General features: G+C 42.1%; 1 protein-coding gene across 1 annotated transcript in view; it reads left to right on the top strand.

Annotated features, from left to right (window-relative positions):
- Nucleotides 1-122: 122 nt before the first annotated feature.
- The window catches only part of LOC124777530 (protein nessun dorma-like), a 196,635-nt gene continuing 173,031 nt past the window's right edge, over nt 123-23,726 (top strand). Inside the window, exon 1 of the mRNA XM_047252978.1 lies at nt 123-470. Within this exon, the coding sequence (XP_047108934.1) occupies nt 240-470 (231 nt within the window). The 5' untranslated portion in view covers nt 123-239. The remainder of the gene's footprint in view (nt 471-23,726) is intronic.

Below are 23,726 nucleotides of genomic sequence, written 5' to 3'. Positions count from 1 at the left end.
CAAGGTTTTTGTGTATAAATAAAATTTAATTAAACAAATATCGCTTCATGAAAGTAAAATATCACACTTACAACCCAGAAGTTAAGAAATTACGTTGGCAACAGAAGGGCGGCATTTCTATTAAGTTTGATGTTGTGACGTTGTGTATACACGCCAAGAGATTTTAATAAAAACACATTCATTTGCGTGACTTTTACCAATAGTCTACCCGTCAAAAACGGAGAGAATAACGAACGACGATGGCTTCAGACGTGTACACTTTTGAAAAAACTTTAAATGAGCGTCTTATTGAATACCAAACAATTTTATGCATTGATAAAGAAAGTTTGCCCGGACCTAGAATTCGTTCTGTTTGGGGTAGTTACTTGCAGCTATTGATTGAAGGAAACGGATGGAGTGCCATTTGGAAGATATGCCGCAAAACTTGCGAGAAGTACAGTATTGGTTTTCCTACTGTAGTTTTCGTCGTGGTAAGTGCAGCCTTTTCTTCCTGTCATAACACTGTTGGAGTAACAAATTATATTCTTCCTAGTGTTTATAACAGTATAAGAGAATATACTTGCTTTTATCACCGGCGTACATTTTAACGAGAAACACAACACCAAATTACTGGACTATTATCTAAAGGCTCTGCTGATATGTTTCACAATTTATGCTACTTAAAAAAAAAAGAGTTTTTGGTAGCTTTATGCAGCCTAAAGGCTTTAGATTCTTTCGCCAGCCTTCCCTCCTGTACCCAGCGATCGTTTTGCTTTTGCAACCATTAAAGTTGTTGACCTGTGCCGTGGACTTAGACAGTTAGTGATGCCTTCTTGATTGCACCCAGTTCTTTTGATGAACTTGTTTACTTTCTTGGACTATTTATCGAATAGGCCTACATGAGACCTGTATTACAGTACATGAAAAATCCACTTCAGTCGTTTCCTCATTGACTTTGTCAGCCATTCATTATGCCGGTATAACTTATGATAAGATTAGACGCACTTTTCGTTCCATTACATGCATAGTGAGATATCTCACAGGATGTAGAACGTGTCGGGAGTATACAGTAAATATTTACAAAGAAAAACAAATATGATTATGGCCTATTCTATGTCAAATCAACACACCCACTTTACCTCATCGTTTCAGATTTTACTAAATTTGGTGTACTGACAGTGGGTGCTGAGACGAAGAAAAATACCAAATTTATTTATTTTTTCCGTTATTTTCAAATCGATTTGTAGTACGGTTACGTAAAATTTTCGAAACCTTGCCAAAGAAGCATGAATGGACTTGGTTCTAGGAGGTATGCTAATTGAGCTAGAGAACTGGGAACTAGGAAAGGTGTTATTTTACACCATTTTTATGCTCTTTCCAATGATAAGCAAAACATGGGTTCTAAAGTAAACATTTTTTCAAATTACTAATTGAAATTTTGATGAAACTTTTCCCAAAAAGTATGTAATTAACATTTTCAAAATGTTTCCATAAATGCTAAGTACTGTTGTAAATTGTATGCCAAAATATAAATATGGGATGGTGATGGCATCGATGTTAAAAATATTATTCCTAACCCCCCCTCCCCCCTCCACTGATAGTCCCATTTCGACCAAACTCACCTTTAACAAACAGGAATTTAATTCAGATATACAGAAAGGTGACTAAAAATATCAAAATATCATCTTCAAACAAAACCAATCAGCATGTCAGTGGTGCGCAATTAAAATCTAACAACTCAGTCTGTCTGTGAAATCCTTGTTATTCCAGAAATCAATAACTCTGCTATCAAAGAGAGATTTGTCTAATCTGTAAATACCTAAGCCTCTACTATATAGTTACACATGAAGCAACTTTATTTGTAAACTTAATATTACTTTTTAACCCTTTCAGACCTGATTTTTTTTATTTACTTATTAAAAAAATATCTGATATCATTTGTACATTCAGGTTAATCTTCTGACAACATTTTTGTAAGAAAAAATTTCATATGATCTCTAGTTTTCTAGGTACTTAATGTACACAATTGTGTTCATCAGGTCTTCAGCTTCATGTCATACATTAAAGAGGTTAACACTATGGATCAGGCATGCCACTCTTTATTTCACTTTAAAACAGAAGAAACAATAAAAATAATTCCAAATTACAGTTCTTATTTAAACAACAATGGTCAACACACTGATTTTAAGGTTTTGTATGAAATTGCAAAAACAATGTCTGTCCTTTTGAAGACACAAATGTACTTTACATTTTCTGCACTGAATTCTAGAACGCCCTGTACATTTTGGAAATTTGCAGCGACTTGGAGCTCCTACCTCATGCAAAGGCAAATGGTCAATGGAATCAGACTGTATCTCTGTAGCTGGTCGTAATTCTCCTCTTTTTCTTGGTATGACTCTCATGTCTGAAGCTAGTCCTTCATCAGATGGATGCCCCCTCTTCTTTTCAGTCACTTTCTTCTGGCAAAGTATCAATCCATCTGCTACCCTGATACGAAAGGAAAGAAGGTCCATTTGCTTCTTCTTTGGGATAGACAGGTTGTCTGTGTTCCAAACAACTTTGCACAATGGCGTAGTCAACAGCATGTAAAATCATACGCAAAGGCCATTTTTGAGATCTGATGAAAACTCTGTAATAGCTCGTCAATTGATCAAATAGATCAACACCACCCATTGCAAGATTATATCTTTTCACTATTTCAGGACTTTCTACTGTCACATATTTATGGTGTTTTTTGTCCCAATATTCAACTTCATCCACAGAGCCTTCACCAACGAAGTTTGAACACAATACAACTGACCTATTGTCTAACCACTAACACATGACAATGTATTCAGCACTAATGATTTATTCACAGAAACCTCTGGTTTGTTTCATTATTTTTTTATCATCTGAAAAAGGCAAGTTCTTTCCAAATCTGTTTTGACTGACAGTACCTGCTTCATTGATGCCTTGAGATTTCAAAACTTGAAACAGATGATAAGATGGAAAAGAAGCTGTCAAAGTATAATTTATAACCTTTACCTTTTGAGAGTGGAACAGAAAATCCTAAAACAGCAGTACCTAATCCAGATTTTTTACAGTATGCAGTATTTAGTTCAGTAGCAGCATCTTGATATAAAAGGAAATCATGCACTATTCCACTTTTTCCACACGACATTAAGACTCTGATTCTCCATGGACTTGGTTTCCCCTTGACATACTGCTTTGCAGAAAACTTTCCAGTGAAAGGAATAATTCCTTCATTGACACAAACATTTTCTTCTATAGGAAGTTCACTGCAGCGTTTTCGAATGGCTGAGTAAATTGGCCTAACTTTGTAAAACTTATCTTTATTTTCAGGTGGATTCTCCAGATTATTCACCAAGTGTAAATTTGTTCATAATTCTAAAAATCTGACTCGTGACATGTTTTCCCAAAACACATTTACCTTCAGACTTGTATCTCAATACATTCGTAATCTGGGAAATTTCAAGGTGCCAGTCAGCGTATGCAAACCAAATAGTACCACTAGTTCTTGAGGAGTTGTCTGCTTGAATGAGGATTTGCCTTCTTGTAATGCATAAATATTAGTATGTGCTGCGATGCTAGTGAACAAATCATCTGGTATGTATATTTTAAAGTATTGTATTGGAGAACACAAGACATATTTTTCAAAATTTGGAGCTTTGTATGTTTTTGCAATGGTACTTAGAGGCTTGTGTTTCCATTTTATGGATTCTTTAGGTGTCACCGTTATGTTCTCACACAGGTTATTCAATTCTGGCTTGTTTTCATTGCATAAAAAGTTCATTTCAGCATCCACCACCTCATCATCATCATCCTCATCTTCAGATATGGTGTCTGTCTCTCCACACATCATTCACGCCCACTTTATCTGCTCCAACACGTTTCACTATTTGTGGAGCTTGCCTTTCAATAGGTGATACACTGTCATCCTCATCTCCATTCAAACTAATGTCAGAAATGTCACCATTTTCAATTATATCCATAATCTAGTACCAATCTTTCTCCACAGAAAGATATGCCTTATCTATATTTGTAAGTCAAAAGCCAGCAATATAAAATAAAATTATATGTACAGGTTAGTTATTCTCTTCCTTGCTGCTGATACTGAAATTAATAGAAAAAATTACTACACATAGCTACCATAGCCGTGCAAATACAGCTGACACATTTTAAGCTATTGTTCCTATTTTACACCATTAAGGACCTGTTGTACACAAATGTGTACATTAAAATTACCTGATACATAACACAAATATGAACTGAATGAAACTGCTGAAAATTCCACTGAAAGAATGTCTAATGTTTCCAAAAGAAGGAAACCACACAAAACATTCATAAACAAAACCCAGAATGTGACTGTTATAGCAATAAAGTCAACGAGTAATGGCTTCCCACAGAGAGACAACACCAGAGGGTATATTTTACTATGTGGTTCACAGACTGCTCACAAGACAGCAGCAGCTGCTGGAGCATGGCTAAAAGAAATACATACGAATGTGCACTGTGGGTTTGGATGCACCTGACATTTCTTGTCAGCGAAATATTAGTGAACAAACTTTATGTACACAATTGTGACCACCAGGTCTGAAAGGGTTAAGAAATCATTTTTACTTCTCCTATGAAATTTAACAAAATGGAATTATATGGTTTTCATTGCCTACCACTGATATTCTGTAAGTAAATTAAGTTGATTGTGTCCTTTAATTTTATGCCATTGAAACTAATATCTTATTAACTGGTTAAAAAAAATTGAACAAAAAGAGTATAAGAGATGTAATAGTTATGGTCCAAGCAGATCAAAATGTGCATTCAATTTCCACAGACTTGAACCACTGCATGCAAGCTGCAGAAGTTGGTTCCTCTATGTGCACACAGGCTGTGAACAAATTGAAAAAAGCACAGTCTGTGTCCAGCCATGCACTTACTATGTGTACAATCATTCAGTGAGTAGAGCCTTTGCTGAGGGGATAATCCAAGATGGATAATTAAACTTTTTACATTGGTGTTCCATAAGCCATTATAGTGTGTCATATATTAGTGTAAAGCAGTTATTACCCCTAATTTGAACAATTTTTTTATCTAATATATTTTAGTGGACACTGGAATTTTTTTGTAGTTCATTTGCAAGTAAAACTATAAATTGAAGGAGTGTATTTCAGTGTTTTTTATATCAGTATGAAACGTAGTGAAAATCAGTTCTGTAAGAGCTTTAATCCATTGAGGACATGAAATCATTTTATTAGAGACGGAGGAAAACAGAGAAATGTCACAGTGTGGAAGCCTGAGTTATTTCCACAAATACCTAATGGCTCCATGATTTGTGATACAGTTAAGTCGCGTAGTGCTCAGAGCCAGCCATTTGTGATACATTTAGGAAATACGTAACCAAGTTGAAAAATACAGAGCCAATCAATGATAAAAATACTGAAGATAAGATTCTTCTTCATTAGAGATAATCATCTCGGACAAAGACCTAGGCTTAACTCTGTAACTTCAGTATTTGTTCAAACACTTAACACATCATACGACCAGATGTATCAGCTGCCAAGAATTCTTCTGGGTTGTATGACCGTGGTCCATGGAACTCTGATATCTTCAGGGATAGAAGAGTTCCATGGACCACAGCCACACAACCTTGAAGAATTCTCAGTAACTTAACACATCACTTTAAAAACTTCTTGAGTCCCCAGTTGATAAGAAAACAATAACATCTAAGAATTATGCCAAATCAAAAGCAAAACAAAATCTCCTTGTCGATGAAACAAACATTTTGTTGCTGCTGAAACTATTTCGCCAGATAAAGAAACTGATACTGATGAACCTATTCTCCAAAATCTCAAAACTAATTTTTTTTAACTGTACAAGTAGGGGGGAAAAAACACTCAATGATTCCTAAAAGTTTACCTGAGGAGCATCAGGAAGATAATGAGTGAATTTAATGCTCCTAATTATATTGTCTGGCAATCAAAAAAAAGAAAGAAAAAACTATTAAAAAGAGTTTATGGAAGGTCCAAACCGATAACCAGGGATATGTTCACCAGTAGAAACAGTCAAAACTGTGCATTCATTTTATGAAAACGATGAAGTCAGACGGGCAATTCCAGGTATTACAGATTGCGTGATGGTTACAAAACCAAATGGAAGTAAAACAAGAATATCAAAAATACCTTTTCTGTGTAAAATTAAAAAAGCTTACAAACATTTTAAAGACAAGTTTCCTAACATAAAAATAGGTTTCTCTAAATTCGCTCAGTTGAGACCAAAACATTGTGTATTCGCTGGACAGAGTAGCATGCACTTCCTACATGTGTGCACAAATTACTGAAACATAAAATTAATGGTAGAAATGCCAAACTAAATAAAATAACAAATGCCAACTTAAACAGTTACAAACAATGCATTGCAAAAGTGCTTTGCAACCAATCATCAGTTGGGAAATGGCGACTATTTCCCAGGAGAAACCGTAATATGTAAAATTTTATGAGATATTTGTGATGGAAAATTTAATTGAGAATTCCTTTGCACCAGTGGGTGGCAGTTGACCTCTGCAATCTGGAAATCATACAGAAAACTTGTGAAGTATTTATAGATTTGTTCTGTAGTAAGATGTCATATTTGATTTGGCGTGTTACTGATTATGTTTAATGTGCAAAACATGCAAAATGCAAGTTAACAAAATAAAATATTAAAATTACAATAGTATTAAACTGTATCCTTTCTTTCACACAGTGTCTTATTTCTTAAAACACATTTAATGACAAATCAAGGTTTAGGAGTTTCTATATGTCCAATAAGATCTTTCAGATTTTCCCATATCACTTTCAGGTTTTCTTGAGTTTCAGGATCCATTTGCTGGGGCAACTGAGCAGTTCGTAGACCTCTTTGAGGAAGGATGGACATTACTGTTCCATTGGCCATTGGTGTGTTTAGAGTTGGTTTGTCTTCTCTGGCAGCATTCAACATCACTGGACTTCCCTTCATGGATACAACTACTTCACCCAGTTTTGGACATCGCAGAATTGTTATCGGAGAATCTGGGCCTACTTTTGGCATTATAGTCCCAATGCGTGGCATTGGTAAACTAACAGCTGGAGTCTTAAATTTACTTGTAGATGGAAACGCATTTTCAGTATCAGCTGTACATTTGGAGGTCATTTTGACTGGTTATTTTTGAAGTTAGGGTATTTTGTGTAGAGGACACTTTTCTAAAAACAATCATATCAATTGCAATGTTGTAACTTAACCCAGTGCAGAGATATTCCAGTTTTCGCTAATGTCTCCAGACTGAAAAATCATCGCTCGCCTGTAAATAAAAGTGGCCACAATTCAGTAAAGGTGCAAGATAAATTATTTTAAATAACTGTTTTGAACTTCTCAAATATAAGGCAATCACATTTTAAAAAAACTAAAATATATAAAAATGGTCAAGCTACCATCACTGGACCACTTCATATGGATTGACCTTTTACTGTTTTTATTTCTGCTGCTAAAAACAAAAATAAGGCAAACTTTCTGAACCTGTGCTTTCATGATGAAGACTTCAACATAAAAGTCAAGTGGCACTTCCCAACCATAGCCCATGGAAAAGGGCCTTCGAAGGAATAGTGAGTTCCGTTAAGAGACTGGCAGCTTGTGCAAGTTTGCAATGGCCATACCACAACCAGATCCAAACCCTAGGAGAGCTGTTTGAGTGGGCCATAGATATCATTGCAAAAACAGATTTTACCTGTTCCACTCAAGATTATTATGCTGCTTCAGAAATGTTCTTAAAAAGCCGGCTGGAAGAAGTGTGGATAATCAAACTAACGCAGAAAATTGAAGTTACAAGAAGACCTGTCAGGCTACGTCACTACTGTGTATGACAAAAACTTGTGGCTTGGGTACATTACATTAAAAAAAATGAACTTGATGAAATGAAAATTTCTTCATCCATGTGGACCAGCCACGTCATTCTCCTTTCCTACACATGTGGATGTTCTGTGGGTGTCAGTTGTACACATTCTCACAAAAGTAATCTGTTTACTCCAATTGGGAGAACATAAACTGTTGTTGAAAGTGATGTAAGCCAAACCCAATTGCAATATGTAAAAATCCAAGAATTATTTGGGAAATTGCTTTCAACTCAAAACTTAATTTTTCCTTGGGTTAGTTTTAATTTATATTTTGCAGATAGTTGTCTAAAAATTATCGTTAGTACCTATTGTGCTACATTTAGCTATATATAAGTTCCTATTACTCAAAAACAAGCATCATATATGTATTTTTTATTTATTTATTTATTTATTTTAAATAGTTCTGATCCAAGCATCATGGACCAGAACTGTTACCAGCACTTAAATTTTTTCCATACCTTATTTAAATTTGTAGTTATAGGTCCCATGTTCAGTATTTTTGTTTTACCAATTAATAGGCAATTGGTATAAATTGTATAAAATGAAAGTAAGCAATCGACCTAATTTAATTACAGAATATGGTGGTTGGTTTTATTTTAAGATGATGATATTTTTATATTTCTGATAGTTGTCTTGTTACTTTCTGCCTATTTTAATTACATTCCTGTTTGTTGAAGGTAGGTTTGGTCTAAACTGAGATGTTAGTGAAAAGAAGTTAGGAATAATTTTTTTTTTACATTGAACCCATCATCATTCCATATTTATTTTTTGACATGTGACTTACAATAGTACTAAGTATTTATGACAATATTTTGAAAATATTAAATTATGTACTTTTTGGAAGAAAAACAAACCAAAACTTCAATTTGTGTTGTGTTTTTTTTTTTTTTTTTTTTTTTTTTTTTTTTTTTTTTCATGCATTTTTTGTCAGATTTTGGAAACCTTGCATAGTTGTATTTCAGAAGCAGTTAGAGATAAAAAAAATTGTTATTTTCCTTAGTCTCAGCACCCACTATAACTACCCCCTGCGGGTCCGGGGTAAGAATAGGCCCGAGGTATTCCTGCCTGTCGTAAGAGGCGACTAAAAGGAGTTTCAACCGTTTCGGCCTTCCATGTGATGGTCCCCCTTAGGGTTTGACCTCCATTTTTCAAAATTCTACAGAAGTATGAGCCTTTTTGGGAAGGACGCCTTACGTGGTGTCTCACTGGTCCTCAGTGCACTAAGACCTTGGCACTCAGCATTGAAACGGCGTTGTCACCACACCCGCTATTCCTCAAATTGGGCCTGATGGGTTGCACAAGTTACGCCCATAGTGCGTCCCCATCTGCACCTACAATCCTGATGGACTTTCCATGGCACCCGAAATCCAGCATGGTAGCCAGCCCGTTGTGGTGGGGTCGTCATGTACCCTCTAGGTTGTAGCCCCCTGACAACACAGGGATCGTACTGCTGATACCTGAGCTGCACCCTCCCCATGTCGGCCAAGGAGTAGATGCCCGTCTCCTTGGGGCATCAGGACTCCCGGCAACGGTCATCCTGCCAGGTGGCCCTTGCTGTGGTTGGGTGACGCCCGTGGGGAGAGCCCCTGGTCGGAGTGGGTGGTATCGGGGCGGACGTTTCGCATATGAAACGTCAACATGTATCGGGTCGCTCTGCGGCCGAGTTTTTTAAAAAGAAAGGTACTGTCTCTGGTTCTGGTTCTCCTGCCCCTTCCCCCTCTCCTGCCCCTTCCACCTTGGCCACTCCCTGGGAGGAAGGACAGGTCCGCCGGCTTGGGGCGAATTACTTCCCCCGTTATTTAGCCTGTTCTCGGACCGATGGGGGGACGTTCGCCACCTCCAAGCCCATGTTCTTTGTCCAGCACATCGAGGACATCTTCGGGGAAATCGAGGATCTCAGTAAAATGTGTTCGGGGTCCGTTCTTATAAAGACCACCTCCGCCACTCAGTCGGCGGCGCTCCAGGCGTGCGACCGACTAGGGGACATCCCAGTGTCCATTGTCCCGCATCTGGCACTGAATAGGACACAGGGGGTTTGTTTTCATCAGGACCTCCTGCTGCAATCTGATGAGGAGCTCAGGGCCAACCTGGAGCGCCGAGGCGTGCATTTCGTCCGGCAAGTCCAGCATGGCCCCAAAGACCGTCGCATCAACACCGGGGCCTTTATCCTCGCCTTCGAGGGGGACGTTCTCCCAGAGAAGGTAAAGGTGATGTGCTACCGGTGCGACGTGCGACCTTACGTCCCGCCTCCTATGCGCTTTCGGTGTTTGCGCTTTGGGCACATGTCGTCACGGTGTGAGGCTGAGCCCTCTTGTGGCGATTGTGGACGTCCTCTTCGTGAGGAACATACATGCACCCCACCACCTCGGTGCGTCAATTGTCCTGGCATCCACTCGCCTAGGTCTTTAGACTTCCCGCATATCAGATGGAGAAGAAGATCCAAGAATTAAAAACTTTGGATCGCCTCTCTTATTCTGAGGCCAGGAAAAAGTATGACCGCCTCCATCCCGTGATGTTGACAACTTCGTTTGCCTCAGTCTTGTCCGCTCCTTCCGCAGTATCCTCACCCCTATCCTGTCCCCCCCTCCACCTCCTCACCCCATCCGGGGTCTATGCCTCCGCCTCCCAAATCCCTCCCTTCCAAATCCCTCCCTTCCAAATCCTCCTCCCTCGCGGCCCCTGCCCCCTCTGCCCCAGGGGCCACCCTTCCTCCTCCTCCCCCTCCGCCGCCTGAGAAGCGATCCTCTTCTCAGGCGTCCATCGGGGAAACGTTCCGGACCCCGACTTCCGAGGTCCGGCGTTCCAAAACGGACCCCGCGCGTGAGGACCTTCTTCGGGTCCAGCCCACCATCACCGTGCCTCATCGGACTTCCCAGAAGGCCTCCAAGAAGAAGTCTTTATCCCCCTCTCCACCCCGGCGCGTTTCGTATGACGCTCCATCCGTGAGTCGCTGCTCCCGGCCGTCCTCAGTTTCGCCGGGACGCTCTCCTGCCAGGCGCTCAGCTGGCCTCTCGTCGGTGAATGATGCTGCCCCTTCTACGCAACCCGGGAAAGCGGCCGCAGCTGGCGACAACTCGATGGAACAGTATCTGCCTCCCGCCAGTTGTAGCGTTGTTCCCTTGAAACCTAGCCCTCCGCGGCCGTAGAGGTGACCAGCTCTTCACCCGTTTCGTTCCCCCTTTTTTCTGACTACCGATGGCTTTGTTACATTGGAACATAAGAGATATTCGATCTAATCGGGAGGAATTACAACTGCTCCTCCGCCTGCACTGTCGGCTCGTCCTTGGTCTCCAGGAAAGCAAGTTGTGCCCAACTGACCGTCTTGTTTTTACCCACTATACCTCGGAGCGGTCTGACCTCACCCCTGTGGACGGTATTCCAGCTCATGGTGGGGTCATGTTGCTCGTTCGGTACGATGTCTATTACCATCCCATCCCATTGACCAACCCACTCCAAGCAATAGCTGTCCGTATTACTCTTTCTGTCTTTCCTTTTTCTGTTTGCACCGTCTACACTCCATCGTCATCCGCAGTTAGTCGGGCTGACATGATGCACCTGCTTGTTCAGCTTCCTCCGCCATTTTTATTGCTTGGCGACTTCAATGGCCATCATCCCCTTCGGGGCTCTCTTGTCAGAGAGGCTCCCTCTTGGCAGATGTCTTCAACCATCTCAATCTTGTCTGCCTCAATACTGGCGCCCCGACTTTCCTCTCGGACTCTACTCATACCTACTCCCACTTGGACCTCTCGAACTGTTCTACCACTCTTGCCTGTCGGTTCGAGTGGTATGTCCTTTCTGACACCTATTCGAGCGACCACTTCCCCTGTGTCGTTCGTCTCCTGCACCACACCCCATCCCCACGTCCTTCGAGCTGGAACATACCGAAAGCTGACTGGGGAATTTACTCCTCCCTGGCGACCTTTCTGGACCACGATTTTCTCAGTTGTGACAGTCAGGTCGCATACCTCACGGCTGTTATCATCAATGCTGCCGAATGTTCCATTCCTCGTACTACCTCTTCTTCACGTCGCGTTTCCATCCCCTGGTGGAATGAGGCTTTTAGAGACGCTATCCGTGCTCGACGACGTGCTTTACGCACCTTTCACCGCCATCCTACGTTGGCGAATTGTATTGGATACAAACGACTCCGAGCGCAATGCCGTAGAGTCATCAAAGACAGCAAAAAAGCTTGTTGGGCCTCTTTCACCAGCTCCTTTAACAGTTTTACTCCCTCTTCTGTCGTCTGGGGTGGCCTGCGCCGGCTGTCGGGCATTAAGGCCCACTCCTCGCTACCTGGCCTGACTTCAGGTACTGAGGTCCTTGTTGATCCTGTGGATGTCTCCAACGCCTTCGGCCGCTTTTTCGCGGAGGTTTCAAGCTCCGCCCATTACCACCCTGCCTTCCTTCCCAGGAAAGAGGCAGAAGAGGGTCGGCGACCTTCCTTCCACTCGCTGAATCTGGAAAATTATAATGGCCCCTTTACTCTGCGGGAACTCAAACGTGCACTTGCACTGTCCTGGTTCTCTGCTCCGGGGCCAGATGCCATTCACGTTCAGATGCTGGCCCACCTTTCTCCGGCAGGCGAAAGCTTCCTTCTTCGTACCTACAATCGCGTCTGGACCGAAGGTCAAGTCCCCATGCGTTGGCGTGACACCGTTGTTGTTCCTATACCCAAACCCGGGAAGGATAGACACCTTCCTTCTAGTTACCATCCCATTTCTCTTACAAGCTGTGTCTGTAAGGTGATGGAGCGCATGGTTAACGCTCGGTTAGTTCGGATTCTTGAATCTCGACGGCTACTTACCAATGTTCAATGCGGCTTTCGTCGCCGCCGCTCCGCTGTTGACCACCTTGTGACCTTGTCGACATTCATCATGAACAACTTTTTGCGAAAGCGCCAAACGGTAGCCGTGTTCTTCAATTTGAAGAAGGCTTATGATACCTGTTGGAGAGGGGGTATCCTCCGCACTATGCACAGGTGGGGTCTACGCGGTCGCCTGCCCCTTTTTATTGATTCCTTTCTAACAGATCGAAAGTTTAGGGTACGTGTGGGTTCCGTATTGTGCGACGTCTTCCTCCAGGAGAACGGAGTGCCTCAGGGCTCCGTCTTGAGCATAGCCCTTTTTGCCATAGCGATCAATCCAATTATGGATTGCATTCCACCTAATGTCTCAGGCTCTCTTTTTGTCGATGACTTCGCGATCTACTGCAGTGCCCAGAGAACATGCCTCCTGGAGCGCTGCCTTCAGCGTTGTCTAGACAGCCTATACTCATGGAGTGTGGCAAATGGCTTCCGGTTCTCTGAAGAGAAGACCATTTGCATCAACTTTTGGCGATATAAAGCATTCCTTCCGCCATCCTTACATCTCGGTCCCGTTGTTCTCCCATTCGTGGAAACAACTAAGTTTCTAGGGCTCAGACTGGACAGGAAACTGTGTTGGTCTCCGCACGTCTCTTATTTGGCTGCCCGTTGTACACGTTTCCTTAATGTCCTCAGAGTTCTTAGTGGTTCATCTTGGGGAGCGGATCGCACTGTCCTGCTTCGCTTATATCGGTCCATAGTCCGATCAAAGCTGGATTATGGGAGCCTCGTCTGCTCGGCCATCCCTCTTACGCCGTCTCAACTCCATCCACCATTGGGGGTTATGTCTTGCGACCGGAGCATTCTACACTAGTCCCGTCGAGAGTCTTTATGCTGAAGCTGCCGAATTACCATTGACTTACCGGCACGACGTACTGCTTTGTCGGTATGCCTGCCGGCTGTTGTCAATGCCCGACCACCCCTCTTACCAGTCCTTCTTCGCCAATTTTCTCGACCGTCAGTATGGGTTGTAGGTGTCTGCCCTGCTGCCCCCTGGAGTCCGCTTTCGTCGCCTGCTTCGACAATTGGATTTTGCCCTCCCTACCACCTTCAGAGAGGGTGAGAGCCTGACACCACCGTGGCGCCAGGCTCCGGTTCATATTTATCTCGACCTCAGCTCGCTCCCGAAGGAGGGTACTCCAGCTGCAGTGTATTGCTCACGGTTTGTCGAACTTCGTGCGCGACTTGCCAGTCACACCTTTATTTACACTGATGGCTCCAAAACTGACGATGGTGTCGGCTGTGCCTTTGTCGTCGGGGCCGGCACCTTTAAATACCGGCTCCTCGACCAGTGTTCCAGCTTTACGGCCGAGCTTTTTGCTCTCCATCAGGCCGTTCAGTATGCCCGCCGCCACCGCCACTCATCGTATGTACTCTGCTCTGATTCACTCAGTGCTCTTCAGAGCCTTGGAGCTCCATATCCGGTCCATCCCTTGCTGCAACAGATCCAGCAGTCCCTCCATTCTTCTGCTACTGATGGCTCTCCTGTCAGCTTTCTGTGGGTTCCCGGCCATGTAGGAGTGCCTGGGAATGAGGCTGCTGATGCTGCAGCCAAGGCTGCAGTCCTCCTGCCTTGGCCAGCCTCCCATTGTGTCCCGTCATCTGACATTAGTGGGTTTGTTTGTAGGAGGCTTGTGTCTTTGTGGTGGGATACTTGGTCATCACTTCAAGGAAACAAGCTCCAGGCAGTAAAACCGTTCCCAACTGCTTGGACAACCTCCTCCCGACCATCTCGGCGAGAAGAGGTCCTTCTGACCAGGTTGCGGATTGGGCATTGCCGGTTTAGCCACCGCTACCTGCTCTCCGGTGACCCAGCCCCGCAGTGCCCTTGTGGTCATGCATTAACAGTGCGCCATGTTTTATTGTCATGTCCCCGTTTTAGTCAATCTCGTGTTGTCCTGTCTCTGCCATCTACTTTACAGGATATTTTAGCTGATGGCGCTCAAGCGGCTGCTCGTGTTCTTCGTTTCATTACTTTGACTGGCTTGTCCAAAGACATCTAACTCCTTCACTTATTTCATCTGCATCTTTGTAAGAACTCTCTGGTGTCCCCCTCCCCCCCCCCCCCCCCCCCTCCCCTTGAGTTTTACTAGATTCTATGTGCTCTAACAATTGTGACTGGGTGCTAATGACCTCAGTAGTTGAGCGCCCTTAAACCCCAAACAAACAAAAACAAACCCACTATAACTATTGTGGTCCTGTCCTCCTCAGTTGCGCGTAATACTACGGTATATTGATAATTTTATGGACCGTCTGACAGCAACTGAATAAAACACAATTTTAGTGCCATACGCGTTTCGCCTTTATTTTCTGCAAGGCATCATCAGTGGCCTGGAATATGTACATATGTTAGCTATTTTATTTACATTTTTGTCACTGTGCCTATAGGTTATAAACAGTTCTGGTGGTTGGTATTTCCTATTAAGTGGTAAGGTTTTGAACTGTACTTACAGGTTGCGTAGACAGTTTCTTACATATTACACTCCTGTTGCAATTTTAGTGTTGTTCTTCTTCCTATGAGCGCCAATTTGCTGTTTTTTCCGCATTCCACAGCACTATGTACTGAATGCTTGTTTTAATGCAATGTTTTGGTTTCTGTTGCCAACTGTCAAATGTTTTTGCCAAAGATCGAATATTACTGCCAAACTTATGAGTGTAACTATTGAAGTATCTGTGGTCTGTTCGTGTATGTGTGTGTGTGTGTGTGTGTGTGTGTGTGTGTGTGTGTGTGTGTTTTTGGTGTCGAATTAATTTAATTTAATTTTATTGTATTTATTTATTTATTTTTGTTTTTGTCCTGTGTATGTGTGTGTGTGTGTGTGTGTGTGTGTGTGTGTGTGTGTGTGTTTTGGTGTGATATATATTTTTTTGTGCTGTGTGTGTGTGTGTGTGTGTGTGTGTGTGTGTGTGTGTGTGTATTTTGGTGTTATGTAATTCTTTTTATTTTTTTTTTTTTTTGGGAGGGGGCTGTGTGTGTGTGTGTGTGTGTGTGTGTGTGTGTGTGTGTGTGTGTGTGTGTGTGTCTGCATTTTGGTGTTATATATATATATATACACTCCTGGAAATGGAAAAAAGAACACATTGACACCGGTGTGTCAGACCCACCATACTTGCTCCGGACACTGCGAGAGGGCTGTACAAGCAATGATCACACGCACGGCACAGCGGACACGCCAGGAACCGCGGTGTTGGCCGTCAAATGGCGCTAGCTGCGCAGCATTTGTGCACCGCCGCCGTCAGTGTCAGCCAGTTTGCCGTGGCATACGGAGCTCCATCGCAGTCTTTAACACTGGTAGCATGCCGCGACAGCGTGGACATGAACCGTATGTGCAGTTGACGGACTTTGAGCGAGGGCGTATAGTGGGCATGCGGGAGGCCGGGTGGACGTACCGCCGAATTGCTCAACACGTGGGGCATGAGGTCTCCACAGTACATCGATGTTGTCGCCAGTGGTCGGCGGAAGGTGCACGTGCCCGTCAACCTGGGACCGGACCGCAGCGACGCACGGATGCACGCCAAGACCGTAGGATCCTACGCAGTGCCGTAGGGGACCGCACCGCCACTTCCCAGCAAATTAGGGACACTGTTGCTCCTGGGGTATCGGCGAGGACCATTCGCAACCGTCTCCATGAAGCTGGGCTACGGTCCCGCACACCGTTAGGCCATCTTCCGCTCACGCCCCAACATCGTGCAGCCCGCCTCCAGTGGTGTCGCGACAGGCGTGAATGGAGGGACGAATGGAGACGTGTCGTCTTCAGCGATGAGAGTCGCTTCTGCCTTGGTGCCAATGATGGTCGTATGCGTGTTTGGCGCCGTGCAGGTGAGCGCCACAATCAGGACTGCATACGACCGAGGCACACAGGGCCAACACCCGGCATCATGGTGTGGGGAGCGATCTCCTACACTGGCCGTACACCACTGGTGATCGTCGAGGGGACACTGAATAGTGCACGGTACATCCAAACCATCATCGAACCCATCGTTCTACCATTCCTAGACCGGCAAGGGAACTTGCTGTTCCAACAAGACAATGCACGTCCGCATGTATCCCGTGCCACCCAACGTGCTCTAGAAGGTGTAAGTCAACTACCCTGGCCAGCAAGATCTCCGGATCTGTCCCCCATTGAGCATGTTTGGGACTGGATGAAGCGTCGTCTCACGCGGTCTGCACGTCCAACACGAACGCTGGTCCAACTGAGGCGCCAGGTGGAAATGGCATGGCAAGCCATTCCACAGGACTACATCCAGCATCTCTACGATCGTCTCCATGGGAGAATAGCAGCCTACATTGCTGCGAAAGGTGGATATACACTGTACTAGTGCCGACATTGTGCATGCTCTGTTGCCTGTGTCTATGTGCCTGTGGTTCTGTCAGTGTGATCATGTGATGTATCTGACCCCAGGAATGTGTCAATAAAGTTTCCCCTTCCTGGGACAATGAATTCACGGTGTTCTTATTTCAATTTCCAGGAGTGTGTGTGTCTATATATTATGTTATCATTTCCTTTATTAAGTGTAGTAGGGAGCCTGTGCTGATGTGTGTTTGTTCATTTATCACATTTTTGTTTTCTGCTATGGCTTTCTGGATGTGGAAGTTTTTTTTGCATTTGTATAAAATGTTTGTCATGGTTGCTTATTCTCATTATTTTCATTTCTTGTTCCATGTTTGTAGGATGATGGTTGTAGTGTTTTAAATGCTCTGCAAATGTGGAATGGTTTATTTCATACTTCCCAACATCTGATATGTTCTTTGTATCTTGTTTCAAAATTCCTGCATGTCATGCCTATGTATACTGCATCACAACTTTGACATTCAAGTTTATATATTCCTGATTGTTGGAATTTGTCCCTCTTGGTAGCTGGCTGGCTTAGGTGTGATTGAAGGGTTTGCCCAGGCTTATATGCTATTTTGAAGCCCTGTCTCTTTAGGATGTTTGCAACTCTGTGTGTTAGTTTATGTGTGTAGGTCATGGTGTACCATCTGGTTCTTTTCTGTGTGGTGTTGTCATTGTGTGTGTTTGTTGAGTGTGTTTGTAAGTTTTCAGCCTGTGAGTTCTTTTGTATTGTGGAAATGTTGTGTTTGTTTTTTATTTGTGTTTTTATTTTTTGATTGAGCCTGTGTACCACATGTGTGTCATACCCGTTGTTCCTAGCTATTTGTATGATCGTGTTCATTTCTTGTTCATAGTATCTCTTGCTGAGTGGGATTCTGTTTAATCTATGTAACATGTGTCTTAGTGCTGCAAGTTTCTGGCTTTGGTGGTGGTTGGATGTGGAATGTAGGATTGTGTCCGTGGCTGTTGGCTTTCTAAAGATGTTAAATGTATGTTTTCCATTTTCTTTTTTAATTGTAATGTCAAGAAAATTTATTTGATTTTCTTTTTCTTTTTCAAATGTGAATTTTATGTTCTTATGAGCTTTGTTTATTTCTGAATGGAGTTCATCTATTTTTTCACTTGGCTCGTCTATCAGACAAATAATGTCATCCACGTATCTGTACCGATATATGATTTTGAAACTTTCATTTGTGGTTATCTTATCAAATATCTGATTTTCAAGGTGACTGATGAAAATGTTTGCTAGTGTCCCTGATACTGGGGATCCCATGGGCAGTCCATCAGTTTGTAGATAATATTCTTCCTCAAACTGAAAGTAGTTTTGTTCCGTTGTCAGTCTGAGCATATCTGTTATTTCTTTTATTGCGTCTGTGGTGAGGTTGCTGTGGGATGAGAGATTTTGTTCTATGATTTCTATTGTTTCTGTGATAGGGATGGAGGTATACATATTTTCTATATCGAATGAAATCCGTGATGCTGTGTGTGGTACCTGTATGTTCTGTATGTTTTCTATTAGGTTTCCTGTGTTTATCACTGTTCTGTTGTTTTCTACTTTATAGTGTTTTGTAACTAACTTTTGGAGGTGTTAGGCTATGCGGTATGTTGGGGCTTTCTTGAAGTTGATAACAGGTCTCATTGGCATTCCGTCTTTATGTACTTTTGGTTGACTGCGGAGTGTTGGTGCTTGTGGGTTTTTCTGTGTTAAGTAGTATTTTTGTTTGTCTGTGAGTGTGTGTTCAATGTTTTTCAGTGTTCGTTTCACATTTGCCTGGAATCGTGTAGTTGGATCTGACTTCAGTTTTTGTATTGTGTTGGTGTTTATGTATTCCTTGGTTTTTGTGATGTATTGCTCTTTATCCATGAGTACTGTTACATTTCCCTTGTCCGCTCTTGTTATTAATACGTTGTTGTTTGTTAACTTTTGTTTTAACCTCTTCATAGAAGCTGCTTCTGTTTGGTTGTTCTTAGTGTGTGTCTGCTGTGTTTGTTTTATTATGCCTTTTATTTCTTCTTTTACTAGTTCTCTTGTCAGTCCTATGTTTATTTCACAATTGTTTTGTTGTCCTTCACGTGTAAGGATGTGTTCGGTTTCTACTATGAGATTTTCTATGTATTGATTGTTCACTTTGCTATTGGTGCAGTGTTTCAAACCTTTTTCCAAGAACATTTTTTCGTTTTCATGTAGTTCTGTCTCTGTTAGGTTAACTAAGCGTGGATGGATAACATATGTACATATTCCAGGCCACTGATGATGCCTTGCAGAAAATAAAGGCGAAACGCGTATGGCACTAAAATTGTGTTTTATTCAGTTGCTGTCAGACGGTCTATAAGCGGAAATTATCAATATACCACTATAACTAGTCCAAATTTTAGCAAAATCTAAAATGTTGAGGATTCCACAGATCCCAAGTGAAATGATCCTTGTGGATGTGGAATACGTCAAAAAATCTTAGATATACTTAAACAGTGAAAACTCACACTCACACGGCCACCTTCTCCAGCAGCTCGCACTGGATTGCCAAATCTTAAAGTCTTAAAACTCAAATCTTAAACATACTTCCATTTAAAAGGTGATAAATAATTGGTGACAAAACATGCAAATCTTAAATACACTGAGCTATATATGGTAAGTCTTAGGCCGTTGTAGCCATGCATCAGGTAGAAAAACCATTTTACAACATTTATTTACAGTGATTGTATTACTGCACTGAATTTTATGGTAGTCACAGTGTACTAATACTTGCATTATTTCATACTATTAGTAATGTATACAGGTTAGTTGCTTCTACTAAGATGTTAATCAGTGGAGTACTAGTAACTAACCACCAATAATGCCTTTAGGCTCCTCTTAAACTGATCTATAATAGTAATTAAACTTTATTTGCTTCTGGCAAACTATTAAAAATTCACGTTCCTGAATAATGGACGCCTTTCTGGACCAAAGTAAGGACTTTAAATCTTTGTGAAGATTATTCTTAATTTCAGTATTGGTTCCATGAACTGAGTTGTTGGTTTGAAAAATAAATACATGGTCTAACACACAAAAATGCCACACCAAGGAAGAATTATCCGAATGGGATGGAAGTTGGTATATGTGAAGTACATGTATGGACATACAAATTATTACAATTTCACAATTGAATGGTTTATTCAAGAGAGAGAGAGCTTCACAAATTGAACAAATCAATAATGGTTGGTCCATCCATGGGCTTTATGTGAGCAGTTATTCAGCTTAGTATTAGTCATTGGATTTCCTCTTGGAGGTATTGAGCTAAATTCTATTCAAATGGTGAACTTGATAATCAAAATCCCGATCTGGTTTGGAGGGCATTGCCCATAATGCTCCAAACGTTCTCAATTGGGGAGAGATCCAGTAATCTTGCTGGCCTAGGTAGGGTTTGGTAAGTGTAAAGACAAGCAATAGAAACTCTCACTGTATGCAGAGGAGCAGTATAAATTGGGGGAAGAGCCAGTGACTTGCTGGCCAATGATTTGTTTGTCCTTGCTGTTTGCTGTCTGCATTCTCTTGCTGAATGTAAGCTTAGGATGGCTTGCCATGAAGGGCATCGAAACTGGGCATAGAATATCATCAGGGTAGCACTGTGCTGTAAGCGTTCTGTGGATGCTATGAAATGAAATGGCACCCCAGACCTGTCGACCGCCATACAGGCCATATTGTGAGTTTGATATACCACCACTGATTGGGGCATCTCCAGACATATATTTGGCTTGGAATCTTGTTGACGGGAGTAGAATTGTCTTCAGCAGTGAGTCTCGTTTTGAATTGAGCCCCAGTGACAAGCAAAGATGTCTGGAGATGCCCCAGACAGTGGTGGATACCAACCTGACTCTCACCCGCCATATGGCCCAACAACCAGAAATGATTGTCCGAGGTGCCATTTCTTTTCATATCAGGACCCCTCTGATTGCCATCCATGGCACCCTTTCATCACAATGGTATGTCTATGATGATCTACACCCCTTTTTGGTACCCTTAATGGCAAGTCATCCTGGACTTACATTTCAGCAAGAGAATGCCCGCCTCTATGTGGCAGGAGTTTCTGCTGCTTGCCTTTGTGCTTGCTAAACTCTACCTTGGCCATCAAGATGGCTGGATCTCTTCCCAATTGAGTACATTTGGAGCATGATGGGCTGGGTCCTCCAACAACTTGAGATTTTGGCATTCTAACACACCAATTGAACAGAATTTTGCACGGTATTCCTCAGGAGGAATTCAACAACTCAGTCGATCATTGCCAGGCTGAATAATTGCTCACATAAAGGTCAGAGGTGGACCAACGCATTATTGATGTGCTCAATTTTTGAAACCATTTGTCTTGAATAAATCATTCAATTTCTCTGAAATTTTAATGATTTGTTTGTCCGTGCATGTATATCACATGTACAAATTTCTGCCCCATTCAGATAATTGCTTTGTGGTGGGCCATTTGTTTTGTCTTAGTTTATTTTTAATGACAAATTTAATTAAGGAATAAATATGTTGGGAAGCAGTATCCATAGTTTCATAAACAGGCCTCTGTAGGATGTTCTTTAGTTCACACCACGAGTACATTATTTTTCAAAGGATCTTGCACTCAAACTTTACTGCTTCTCTCAGTCCATCTTTACCTGTCATTTTGAGGAATTCACTTGCTTGTGGACATTGAGTTTTAATCACTGTGTTATAGTGCCTGAGTTTAGCTTTCCTTGAGACTGTCTTTGCCTTGTATTGAACATCTGCCCTGCGAAAAGCAGCATCCATAGTCTCTTTCCTGCTGTTGTTCACTTCTTTTCCAATAGATTTCGTCTGCACTGTTTCACCAATATATCTGATGCTGTCCACATTTTCTATTTCACTTTACTCTATCGTCAGGTGATCATATATGTTTTTTTATCAATCAGTAAGTTTTTTGGGGTGGCCGCATTGTTGCTGACTGACAAAATTTCCATTGTGCACGCAATGGTGAAAGTGGACTGTCATCTGTACCTCAAGAACATTTTTCTGGAACTTGGCATTTGCGACGTCATTCACAGTTCCATAGAATACCAGAAGCTTTCATGTCAATGGGTGTCAAAGCAGTCGGATGACATAAGGAATGGCAAGCAAATGACTGCTTCACTGAATCTTTTGCAAATGTATGCTGTGGAGGGTGAGAGTTTCCTGGACCACATTTTACTGGTGATATTTGGATCACCGTGGACTGGTGCTGCTTTTCATGTCATTAGGTGCATCCATCAGTGCCAACAGTTACTGTTCCATACTGTCACATCTGCGGATACTATCAGAACGAAGTGTCGAGTGATTATCGATGTGGACAATGTGATTATCCGCCATTACAGTGTGAGTTAACATGTAGCATTCAGAATTTCAAAGAAGCTTCTGTCATATCACTGGGAGAAGTGGGACCACCTGCCATACCGTCCAGACCTCTTCACTAGTGATTTCCATGTTTTTTGTCAGCTGGAGAAGTTCCTGGTAAGACAGCAATTTAAATGCGGTGATGAAGCTAAGACAGCAGTCTGATGGGGATTCCACAGTCAACTGGATGAATTCTACCTCAGGAGTATCTTAAATTTAGTACTGCAATGGGATAAATGTTTGTACTGGCGTGAGGACTATGTGGAAAACTTGTGTAAGTTAGGTAAACAGTATGCTTGTGTATAATTAGCTACATTTACCTTATTACAGATATATAAATAAAGGACAAAGACTTCTCATTCACCCACATACTTTGTTTTCTGAAAAGAAACTTGGAGATCAGTTTTCTCTGCTTCTTCCTCCAATCTCTTTAACTGTTAAACAACTGTCTGTTTCGTGACTGGATCACCAGATCATCACAGGATACAAGGCAGTTGACTCTTACCATTGCTCTTTGAAACTCCAGAGTGAACTTTGTTCATTAAAACTTTCCTAGCTAATTCATCTTCCCATTGTTAGCTGATCATCTCTTACATACGCTTGAAGAAAACTTGAGGAAAGTCCATCACCCTGTCAGATCGCAGTTTTAATGAAAAACTCTTCAGAAGTCCTATGAATTTTACTTATGAAAGTGCATGTATTAGAATTTGCTTGATAATTTCCACTGAAAGTTCACTCCAAATTCTAACAAAATATCAAACAATATTTTCCAGTTGACCAAATCATAGACTTCCTTAAAGTCAGTGAAGACTGCTGCCAGATCCATAGAGATGTACTTTCCCATTGCTGTTTTCATACTCTAGATCTGAAAAAAAATAGATGGGAAATTAGCCAGTGATTAGTTTGACTTCAGAGCAGGGAAGGAAATGGAAGAAGCATTATTGGCACTACATCAAATTTTGGAAAGAAGATTAGAAGTAAACAGGAAAGCATAAATAGCATTTATTGACATAGAATTTAAGCATTTGGTATGGTTGATTCAAGTTACTATTTAAAGCACTGAAAAAGTAGGATCTCACTGGAAGGACAGGCAATTAATTGAGTAGATACAAAATTCCCTCCTCTATACACCCCCATCCCCTCCTCCCATGAACCACAGACATTGCCATGGTGGGGACATTTGTATGCCTCAAAGACAACAGGTACCTGTACCATCGGTGCAAACACAATGTATGGGTATCTGTTGAGAGGCATGTGATTCCTGATGCAGGGCAGCAGCCTTTTCAGTA

The sequence above is a fragment of the Schistocerca piceifrons genome, chromosome 2 (genome assembly GCF_021461385.2).
Source record: "Schistocerca piceifrons isolate TAMUIC-IGC-003096 chromosome 2, iqSchPice1.1, whole genome shotgun sequence".
In the NCBI taxonomy this organism is placed as follows: domain Eukaryota; kingdom Metazoa; phylum Arthropoda; class Insecta; order Orthoptera; family Acrididae; genus Schistocerca; species Schistocerca piceifrons.
This window is presented reverse-complemented; position numbering and strand designations above follow the sequence as displayed.